The sequence below is a fragment of the Acinonyx jubatus genome, chromosome D1 (assembly GCF_027475565.1).
Source record: "Acinonyx jubatus isolate Ajub_Pintada_27869175 chromosome D1, VMU_Ajub_asm_v1.0, whole genome shotgun sequence".
NCBI classification, from domain to species: Eukaryota; Metazoa; Chordata; class Mammalia; order Carnivora; family Felidae; genus Acinonyx; species Acinonyx jubatus.
The window spans coordinates 86,693,227-86,704,748 of record NC_069390.1 but is presented as its reverse complement, the minus strand read 5'-3'; the positions used below and the strand labels follow the sequence as shown (position 1 = coordinate 86,704,748).

Sequence of the window (11,522 nt, the reverse complement as noted above, 5' to 3'; positions counted from 1 at the left end):
ATGGAGGAGGTAATATATCAGGATGGGCTAGGTTTGCCGCAATGTTGAATGACCGTGAACTCTCAGTGGCTTCACGTCCCGGAAGCTGACTTCTCACTCATGCTCCATAGCCAGTGCTCATCGCATCTGCAAGAGTCTCTGCCCACTGCAGCCCCTTAGGATCACAGGGTGATGGAGGTTTTGTCTGTACAAGTACCTCACTGGGGAAGAGGGCTTGGGAGTGTGTATTCCTTCCTTAGGCCCCTACCTGGAAGTGGTGTTTATTGTTTAACATTTCCTCGTCCACAGCTAGCCATGTGACCACACCTAACTTCAAAGTGGAAGGAGTGCAATCCTCGCCTGTGCCCAGAAGGCAGAACGCTAAAAGCCCTCAGTGAATAACGACAACACACTCATGATTACCGTGGGAGACTTTGTCCCAATGTGCAGAGATGAGTGTGAAGGAGAAGGGCTTGTCAGTGCACAAGGGCCTTTAGGAAAGGTGCACATGTCGGAAAGTCTGGTTTCAGGGACAGGGTCCAAACAGGAATGCTGGGAAGCAAGCTTGCAAAGGAAGACAGGTCACACTGTGAAAGCCATGCTAAGGAGGCTGGATTTGATCCAGGAGACACTGAACGTTCTACAGAAGCTGTGGCTTCGGAAGAGTAACTTGAGGGGCTCCTGGGTGGCTCAGCCAGTTAAGCGTCCAACTCTAGATTTTGGCTCAGGTCATGATCTCACGGTTCATGGGTTCAAGTGGTGCACTGGGCTCTGTGCTGGCAATGTGGAGCCTGCTTGGAACTCTCTCTTTCTCTCTCTCTCTCTCTCTCTCTCTCTTAAAATAAATAAATTAAACTTAAAAAAGGAAGAGTAACTTACAGGAGGGATCAGAGGATGGCAAACTGGAGACAGGAGATCCATTTGCTCTTATGTAAATCCAGGAAAAGGGTGATAAAGGTTTGCTTTCAAGGGGTCTTCTAAAGGAGGAGGAAAGAAAAGAGCTATACATATAAGCAACTTGAGAGAAAGACTTGACTGGATTTGGAACTAATTAGATACAAGGTATAAGAGGGTGGACAGTGAAAGATAAGTCCAAGATTTTGAGCCTAGGAGACCACTGTTACAGCTAGAGAAAGAGTGGAAGATGGTCAAGTCTGGAAAGGAAGTTTGGGGTTTGTTGTTTGCAAAGTGGGAATTTTTATTTTACTTTTGTTTCCCAGCACCTATAACAGTACTTAGCATATAATATGTGCTCAATAATATTTGTTGATTATGTAATACCAGTAGAGCACAAATGGAGAAGTTCCCAAGCAATTATTACTGTTTAAAGTCTTTTTTTTTAAGTTTATTCATTTATTATTCCAGAGAGAGAGAGAGAGAGAGAGAGAGAGAGAGAGAGAACAAGCAGGGGAGGGGCAAAGAGAGGGGGCGGGGGAGACACAGAATCCAAAGCAGGCTCCAGGCTCTGGGCTATCAGCACAGAGGTGGATGTAGGGCTCTGAACTCACTGTGAGATCATGACCTGAGCTGAAGTCAGATGCTTAACGGACTGAGGCGCCCAGGTGCCCACTCCCCCACCCCCCGCCCAGCAATTATTAATGCAGAATTGGGACTCCTTCGTGATGTCAGTAAGAGGAAGGCAGATTTACCTATTTGAAGCCATAAGATGAGATGAGTCGTCAAGAAAGTGTACAGAAAAAAGGGGGGAGGCTGAAGAGATTACTTTGGGAACCTTGACATTTAGAGGCCAGAAAGTAGAACCAGAGTCCAGGGAAGGTGAACATTTGAGGATGGAATCAATCAGTACTGGCTGCTGCAAACAGGTGCAGGATGCTGGGGACAGGTAAGATGGCGTTTGGTGGAGCAGCTAGACTCTTTGGTCACCCACCCAGGGAAAGGTGGACACGAACGACAGCAAGGGCCTCCTAGCAGTGGGGGACAGGTAGCAACAAGCCACGGGGCAGGAGGGCAGTGGCTGGAGGGGAGGCTGGGTCAAGGGGCGGTTCCGGTGTTTGTCTGGTTTGGAAGGGTTATAATTGAGACCTGGTCATTTAGCAAGGTGGAGAGGGATTGAAGACGCAAGAGGGAGGGAAAGAAACCATGGGTGGCATCCAGGAGGCGGATGGAAGGGTCATCCCCCAGCGCAAAGGGCCACCTCTAGGAGAGGGAGAGAGCGGGGTGGACTCAATTTTGTTGCTGTTAGGTACTCACCGAGGGCCCAGTAAGCGCGGGGCACAGTTAATGCTCATGGCCACCACCGCGCAGGTCTCCGGGTCTTACTTGTCCCTCACCTCCCCGCCCGTGGCCTTGTGTTTCCCTTCGCCCTGAGGGGAGGAGGCAGGCCCCGAGGGGAGGAGGCAGAGCGGGGCTCTGCGCGGGGCGGGAACCGGCGAGGGGGCGGCGGGGCCTGGGAAAGGTGAGCCGGCGAGGCGGACGGACGGCGGGGCGGGCCCCGGGAGGCCACACCCTGAAACTACCTGCCTGGGACAGGAAGAGTGAGGGCGAGAGCGACCGCCGGCGGCCAGCACGCGGGGTTGCTACCGGAACTCGGCACGCCCCGCGCCCCCCGTGTCCCCCGCGTTCCTAGCGCCCCGGTGCGCCCCTGTGCGCCCCGCGCCCTTCGCGCCCCTAGCGCCCCGACGGCGATGGGAGCCAGCAGCCCGCGGGGACCACGCCTCTGAGACCCGCGACCGACCGCTGGTACCATGAAGAGCAATCGGGCACGCAAGGGCGGAGGGGGTTCCAAGGACCTCGGCGCAGGACTCAAGTACAGCTCGCGGCCTCAGGTTGGCGAGGGGCGCGGCGGGCTTTGCGGGCATCGTCGGGGCCCGGGAAGCCACCGGTGTGGCCGGGAGCGGGGCGACGGGAGCGGGCGCCGAGGGCCCGGGCGCTTTGTCTTGGCAAAGGGAACCGCTCCATTGCCCATTTGTGGCCCGGGCGCTGGCCGGCCAGACAGGTGGAATTTCCTGTTCGGCGGGTGCCTGGCGGACCTTTGGTACCAGCCCTACCGCGCGCCAGCCGGCCCAGGTGGAGGCGGCAACCCTCGGGTCCTTGGAGACTCCGAGTCTCTCCTCCAGCCTTCCTGCCCACTCGGTCCTCTCCCTGACCCGAGAAAAGGGCTCCATCTCGGTCCCTCCATTAACTCCGCACCCTTAGTGCACATCTGGAAAGGACCATGGGCGGAGGCCCGGAGTGTGGTGATTTGGGCTGAGTAAGGATGGTTTCCAGGGGGCCCTGGGGTCATAGCCATCCTTGGTCGCTGCGGGAGTTCGTTGTTTTCCTTCCTGGTCAGAGGGCATTTTGCGACCTTTGCAGAGGGCTACTGGGAGACCAGAGCTCTGAGTGCCATAGAGCCTGGTGCTAAGGACCCCAGGGTTGGACTTGTCTGGCCTTCTCTAAGAGGGTATGAAGCCCTTTGGGAAGGTGATTTTGTGAGAAGGGATGTAAGAACATGTGTCTTGAGCCTTTTGGAAGATGCCCAAGCAGGAAGCTCTTGTTTGGCAGACAAAATCGCTGGAGACCTTAAACCTTGATGTAAGAGTTGGGGATGGGTTGGTGCTTTATTGATGGACACACCTAGTGGCAGTGCCCAGGCAGGACTAGCAACCAGACCTCTGCCTCTGTCCAGCTGGGACCCTGGGTTTCCCTGAAATGCCAGAGAAGCCCAGGTCATGGCTGGCGCTGGGTGGGTGCTGGGGGGGGGGGGTGCGTTTTGTGAGGGAGCTTTCTCTGCAGGTGAGGGGTGGCTCTGCATGGCCCGCACTCTTTCTACTCTCCTGGTCCTGTAACATCTGCTGCCCCAGGTTGCGCCATTGCTTCACATAGGCCAGATTTTGTAGCTCTCTGAAATCAGTTCCTTTTCTCCAAGCAGCATCTTGACTTACGACCAGATTCTGGGATTGCTGTGGCTAGCTGGACCACAGATAGCAGCTGGGCTTGGACACTCTTGTTTTCTCCATTTTTCACTTCCTATGTGGAAGGAAGCATGGATAGGGCAGCCAGCCTGGAGCCCCGGGCCTGTGTTCCTGCAGAGGCTCCTTGCTCGAGGCGGGTTCCCCAGATGTATGCCTTCTGTTTTCCTTTCTGTAACGGCCATGTTTACGAATCCTTGATAATTACGAATTGTTGATAATTGCCCGTTGGGGCTCTAGACTCCTGCCTCCTCAGCAGAGGGCCTGCTGTTTAGTATTTGTTATTTCAGGGCTGGCTTGTTTTTTTTTTCCCCCCTCAACTTCCCTTTGTGGGATTCTGCAGTCTTCCTCTGTGCTGCCTCTCTGCCCACACCCCCTCCCCTACCGGGGGCTGGGCCTGGGGCCCATCCCCACACTCCTGTCAGCCAGCTTTCTCTTGTCCCATGCAAGCCCTTGCTCATTTTCTCATCTTCTGTGAAGCTCACGCATTCTCTATTCCATTGGGTTCTTCCTTCCACCTCTGATTCTGTGACTTTTCTTCCTGCGGGTCACCCTCTCTGTCTTTTCTCCCGCTGAGCTCCATTGAACCACCTCTGTACCTAGTCCTGGGCTGGGCACTAGGAGGGATGGAAGGTTCTCAAAGACAAAATAAGATATGATTGTTCCCCTAAGGAAATTACAGTCTTGAAAGCCATGCTAAGAGAGTTGTGCAAAAGTTAGATGTGGTGCAGTGTGCCCTGAAGAAAGTAGCTTGCTGTGCCCAAAGCTCATTTTTGTTTCTCCAGGAAGTCATTGAATATTCCTTCCCATTCCATGCCTTAGCAGAATGCCACTCTCTGGATCACCCTGCAGTGTTTGCAGTCAGGGTCTGCAGACTCTGCCTTGACCTGTTCCCTGACCAGGAGGTGCAGCTTCTGCCCCAGGGTTTGCCTGGCTGGGTCATGCTGAGCCCCACCTGGGGACTATTGTTTCCGAGTTCCATGTTCTGGCATTCCCATTCCTGCACGGATGGAGAAGGGTCGGTCTTAAAATTCTTGTATGTGACTGCATCCTTCCCAAGGCTGATGACTCTGGCCCCTGCCCTACCCAACCCTGTTCCCAGTAAGTAGGAAGTGGCCACCTCAGTGTTCCCTACTGTCTCTGGGGCCCTGATGTGCACATGGTGTTTGGGGATCGTGTGAGCTCTCCCTCCATGAGAGCAGGTGTACAGATGCCAATTATTATGGCCACCAGTGAGAACTGGGAAGCCCACCTCACTGACTGTCTGGGCCCTTGTTGTGAGTATCTGGGCCCTTGAGTGTCTGGGCCCTATTTGATGGAGCTATAAAAGTGCTTTGAGCTCCATTGGTTCCTTCTCAAGTCAAGATTGCCCTGGGTAGGAGTCAGTATCCCCCAGGCATATGGAGACCAGGATTGGGAAATCAGGTGTGGGGGCTATTCAGAGTCATCTCTTTGGTAACTGGTCATTCACTCATCCATGTAACAAATATTTATTACATACCTACCTACTGAGCATGTGCCAGGTACTGGACAATGACACTTGAGAGAGATCCTAGTCCTATAGCCCCTGCCTTCAAGGAATACCCAGTATAGTGTGGAATATGGGCGGGAATAAGTTCTGTGGAATAAGTTCTGTGTGTATGATAAGTGCTAGATTCCAGAGAAACCCAGAGTGGGCACCTAGGAAACAGCTAATCCGGGCTTGAAGGGTCAGGGTAGGGGAATTGGGACCTGAGGCCATCTGTGAATTCTGGAGTGTCCACCATGGAGCTAAGACCTGGTGCCTCTGCTTTTCTAGTGGGTGATCTCAGATGTTACCTAATCTGAGCCTCAGTTTCTGTGGCTATAAAATGGGGATGACATATGTGTTACAGGTTTGTTGCAAGAATTAACAGGGATACTTTACATGAAAGCCCTTTGTAAGTTGCAGCCTGGTGTACAGATCACACAGTTTTGATTTCTTTTTTTTTATTTAGTATTTTATTTTATTTTTTAAATTTACATCCAAGTTAGTTAGCACATAGTGCAACAATGATTTCAGGAGTAGATTCCTTAATGCCCCTTACCCATTTAGCCCATCTCTCACAACCCCTCTGGTAACCCTCTGTTTGTTCTCCATATTTAAGAGTCTCTTATGTTTTGTCCCCCTCCCTGTTTTTATACTATTTTTGCTTCCCTTCCCTTGTGTTTATCTGTTCTGTGTCTTAAAGTGCTCATATGAGTGAAGTCGTATGATATTTGTCTTTCTCTGACTAATTTCACTTAGCATAATACCCTCCAGTTCCATCCACGTAGTTGCAAATGGCAAGATTTCATTCTTTTTGATTGCCGAGTAATACTCCATTGTGTGTATGTGTGTGTGTGTGTGTGTGTGTGTGTGTGTGTGTGTATACCTACCACATCTTCTTTATCCATTCATCTGTCGATGGACATTTGGGCTCTTTCCATACTTGGCTATTGTTGATAGTGCTGCTATAAACATTGGGGTGCATGTGTCCCTTCAAACCAGCACACCTGTATCCCGTGGATAAATGCCTAGTAGTGCAATTGCTGGGTCGTAGGGTAGTTCTATTTTTAGTTTTTTGAGGAACCTCCATACTGTTTTCCAGAGTGGCTGCACCAGCTTGCATTCCCACCAACAATGCAAAAGAGATCTCTTTCTCCGCATCCTCGCCAACATCTGTTGTTGCCTGAGTTGTTAATGTTAGCCATTCTGACAGGTGTGAGGTGGTATCTCATTGTGGTTTTCATTTGTATTTCCCTGATGATGAGTGATGTGGAGCATTTTCTCATGTGTTGGTTGGCCATCTGGATGTCTTCTTTGGAGAAGTGTCTATTCATGTCTTTTGCCCATTTCTTCACTGGATTATTTGTTTTTTGGGTGTTGAGTTTGATAAGTTCTTTGTAGATTTTGGATACTAACCCTTTATTTGATATGTGTTTGCAAATATCTTCCCCCTGGATTTCTGAGTTGGAAACAGCCTGGAGACAACAAGAAGGTGATGTAGTATTGGTAGGAGGAGTGTGCAGAGGCTGAGAACTAAGGTTGTCAGCAGGGCACTGGCCTCCCAGAAGTGCTGGCCTGTCCCGCTGAACACACGGAATCTCTTTGGGAGGAGCTGGGAAATGAGACCACCCTTTATGCAGCTTCTATGAGAAAAATCCTTTTACGGAAAAGAAATGTGTGCCTACGACCTATGACTGACTCCTCATCCCTGTCTTCCTCCCTCCCATACAGAACGAAACTTTAAAAAACTTACTTCTTCTAGGTTCTCTTGAGCAGGTACTGGGGCTGTCTGGGATGCCCATGTGCCATGACAGTGTGTGCAGTGGGTGAGGGCACAGCAGGGGAGGTGGGCAGTTCTTCAGGTGGGGACTCACCTCCCAGGCAACCTGCCTATCCCAGGGTGCTTCCTGGCACCTCAGTCCTGGGAAGACCTGGACCTTCATGGCCTCACTTAGGGGATGGGAAAACTGAGGCAGAGAAGACAATCCTAGCTCGGTAGCTGCCTGTGTCTGAAGCCTAAGTTGTGTAAACCTGTGAGGACCCTCCGCGGGTGGATCTGCCCAGAGCCGGCTTGTTGGTGGTGACGATGCCATGTCAACACAGCCTCCCTGACCTGGGCCTGTCACGCTGCACCCTGGGGGGTGTGGCTGCCTGCCCTGTGGCTGGTGGCCGGTGGCCACTGTGATGCTGGAGTTCCCCTGGTGTCACTTCCTTCTTGGGCTTCTGGTTCTGACCAGATGGTTGGCTCATGTCTCTCCTAAGAGAGAGAGTCTGTTCTTAGAAGAAGACAGTGTGACAGAGCCACTGGGCCCAGGGCCCAAAGATGTTGCTTCTGACATTGTGCATATGCTACTGGAGTGTTGAGATCATTGCTAGCATTTGTTGATCATATACCGTGTATTATACCTCTCAGTGTTATTATTACCCTTTTATAGGTGAGGAAAATGAAGCACAGAGAGGCTAAGCAACTTGCCTAAGGTCACAGAGTGAAACAGTAGTGGGACTGGAATTTGAAGCCAGGTAGTCTGGCTCTGCTCTATTCTCTTTGGGCCTCCAGAGTGTAGGACGGCTGTCAGTCCAGTGTGCTCAGGGTGGGATGGATTACTAAGGGTGAGAAGGAGTTTGGTTTGGATAAGAAACTGGGTTTTGCTTGTTAGGATGTTTCTGAGGTGCTGGGGACTTACCAAAATTATAACGGCTGATTAGTAGACAGGAATGGGAACTTCTGGGCTTCTCCAAGAACTCTCACTCTGGCTGGCAGTGGTGAGAAGGTACTTGGGGTTTGTTCAGAAACGTATTTGGGGTTTGTTCAGAGTTCATGGATAGTAATTGCCTCTTTTTCTTTGTAAGAAGTTTTCTAGACACAGGTGTCTACTAAAATTGCTCTCTTGGAATCCCATATTTTCTGAGTTTGCTTATTCTGTCCAGGCTTGGCAACAAAATCTTTAGAATTCTTGTGATAGGTGGCAAACTGGTCAAAATCTTGAATCCCTGGTGTGTCTGAGATAGTGAGGATCGTGAAAGGTAAAGAATATGATCACAACTGTTTCTACCCTCACTAAATATGTGTATTTGAATTCAGTATCTTTCTCTATCCACACAGCAACTCTGTGAATAAAACCACCCAGTTTAAAGCTGAGAATACTGAGGCTCAAAAGGTATGCATAATGACCCAAAGGCAATTAGAGATAGAACAAGGGTTCAAACCTAGATCTATGTGACTTCAAACCCTACATCTTAACCGCCAAGCCATTATACAGTTGTATTCCAAAGATGACGGTCATTGATGCATATCCCCAGCAAAGTACTGGAACACGTCATTAACCAGAGTGGTGAGCACCAGGCGCCGACACACATCCACGGAAACCTCTCACACCAAACTCGTCTGGTTTCCCCTTTTGATGAGGTTACTCATCTGGTAGACCAGGAGACTGGCTGGAGATGTGATTTCAACAAGGCTTTGAACAAAATGTAGCTTTATTTATTATACACATTATTAAAAATCATAAAGGCAATTTTAAAATGAAAAAAGGAAAGATTCACCTACCTAAGCCCACAAATAGGGTTGTTTACATTCTTCACGCTTCTTTCCACGCCTTACCTTACGCATATGTTTTATCTAGTTCCTTGTGCACACACAGTTTGTGTCCTGGGGAATTGCTGTATCAGCCTTTTATCTGCTTGGCGTGGCGGAGGCCTGGGGGCTGGTGGGCAGTGGGGTCCCAGTAGGTTGGTTGACTGTGCCTAAGAGGGTCCATGCATGGATCCATGTCACTGTGCAGGGGCCTGGGGTCTCTTCCTAACTCCCTCCTCAGTTCTGTGCCATTTCTTGTTTACTAACAACTCTGTTGAGGTCTTGGAGCATTTGCTTATCAGTTTTGTAAATGACACTCTTCTGGGAGGGGAAGGCCGATACCTCGAATGACTTAATTCTGAGTCAGAAGGAGCTGGACAGCCAACGTGATGGGGTGGCAGGAACAGAATTATGTTGATCTGTGTTAAGAGTTAAGTGCTGTGCTTAGTGACCACCCTAACAGTGGAAACAAAAACCACCTCCCTCCCGCAGCTGAGACGTGAGGAGAGTGAGAAGGAAGAAGCAGGGCACCAAAATAAATCCAATATTTTGAGTCAGTGGCAAGCTCAGTAAAACCCAGGCATGTTCTGTGGTTCCCTAAAATGTACAGTAAATTCCTCCTTCGTATTTTTGTTTGGTTATACCTTTTAAAATTATTATTTAAAAAGCTAATATATGCATATTTCAAGAATTTAAAAATGAGGGAAAGTACCCTAGAGAGGCATTTTAATAATTTGGTATTGCCTATGCATCTTTCTAAAAAAAAAAAAGTTGCTTTTTTTCTAAATACAAAAGTTGCTTTTTTTTCTAAGTTGCTTTTCTAAATACAAGGAAGGTGTTTTTTGTTTTTTGTTTTTTTTTTTTAAATCAAGCAATAGCAAAATATGCAAAGTAGAAAGTGAAATTCCTCTGAAATTCTTTCCTCTGGGTTTTATAACCCCTCTGAATAGTTTGGCTTATATTCTCTCACAGTCTTTAATGCATAGACTAATATTTATGTGGATGTTAATATATGTGACATGTATTTTCCCCAGAATAGAATCATAATGTAATTCCAATTCTGTAGCTAAAGCCATGGTTGTAATCAGTTAATGCATCAAAATTTATTAACCCATGCTGGGATTGTGGAACAAGACAGCCCCATTTCTCCATCCTTAAGGAGCAGTTGGTTGACCTTGGGACAAGGCTGGGACTGGGGGGTGCACAGGGTGCTGGGGAACCCTTGGGACTGAGTTTAGTCACCTGACTAAAACCCACGGGGAGAACCCCTCCTTGGGAATCTCTCAGGGAGACACCTGAGTTGAGTTTAGAGGGATGGAAAGTGCATATGAACTTTTTGACTTTTTTTTTTTCATTTAACATTGGATATTAGAGTTTTTTCATGATACTTCCTACTCTTTGAAAACCTGTTTTTGATTGCTGCATAAGCTTTCATCAAGTGGATGTATCATCATGTGTTTATTATTATTTGTATGTGCAAATTGAATGCATTAACGGAAATAGAGCTGTCAGGATAAGGTATGTCATTGACGAATAGCCCCTGTGGAGACCACACTGGTCTGCATTTGGAGTATGCTGTTGAATTCTGGGCACCGTGTCTTAATGGGGATATTGCTGTGAGGTTGAATGAGATAGCCAGAGGTTTAGAAAACACATTGTTTGAATAACTGAGTGGAGCACGTTTCCCCAGATTAGGAGCAGACTCTAAGAGCACCATTGCTGATTGCCGATTTGGATTATTTCTAGTATTTTCGAGTATTTGGGGAGTTGCCCCCAGCTGGAGAAATTAGGCCCGCTCTATTGCAATGCTAACGTGTAGGGGTTATTGTGATGCTGAGGTTGGCACTAAAGGAGAGTGCTATTCTGCCCCGGAAAGGATGGCCCTGCGAAGATGGGAGGCAGGATGACACCTACAATTTGGCCCAGCTCTAGGAATGTGATTCCAAGGACACCGTCTCCCAAGTTTTCACCTCTTTCCTGTTCTTCTGCTTATGCCACTGGGATTCTGGTTCCTGAATGTGGACTTGGGCCTCCAGGTGCCTTACCGTCAGGCTGTGCTTTCCCATTTGCTTATCCAGGCCTTTCATCCACACTGACCCTTAGGTTTATGGCTCTGTTACCATGCCTGAGCAGAGGCTTTGGGATCTAGTCAGCTCCAGGAAGCAGGTGGACTTGGGCTTTTCCACTCACTCCTGCAGGTCCTCGCAAGGTGAATGGAGAAGCAGTCAAACAGACTGTTGTGCCTGCGTGCCATGGAATACTACTCAGCAGTAATAAGCACACGCTCTCGGTGCATGCAGTGACTCAAATGATTCTCCAGGGAATCTTAATGAGTGAAAGAAGCCAGCAGTCTTAAAAGATTATGTCCTGGATGATTCATTTATATAACATTTTTGAAAGGACAATTTTAGAATGGGGATAGATCAGTTGGGGAGGGGGCAGGGAGGAGGTGGGCACGGTTACAAAAGGGCAGAAGGAGGGATCTTTGTGTGGGAAACAGAACCGGCCATTATGTTGACTGTGCAGGTGGATATAGGTCCCTATGCTGGTG

General features: G+C 49.0%; 1 protein-coding gene across 1 annotated transcript in view; it reads left to right on the top strand.

The window, feature by feature from the left end:
• Positions 1-2,441: 2,441 nt before the first annotated feature.
• ST14 (ST14 transmembrane serine protease matriptase) overlaps positions 2,442-11,522 on the top strand; it is a 42,157-nt gene continuing 33,076 nt past the window's right edge. Inside the window, exon 1 of the mRNA XM_027036924.2 lies at positions 2,442-2,765. Within this exon, the coding sequence (XP_026892725.1) occupies positions 2,685-2,765 (81 nt within the window). The 5' untranslated portion in view covers positions 2,442-2,684. The remainder of the gene's footprint in view (positions 2,766-11,522) is intronic.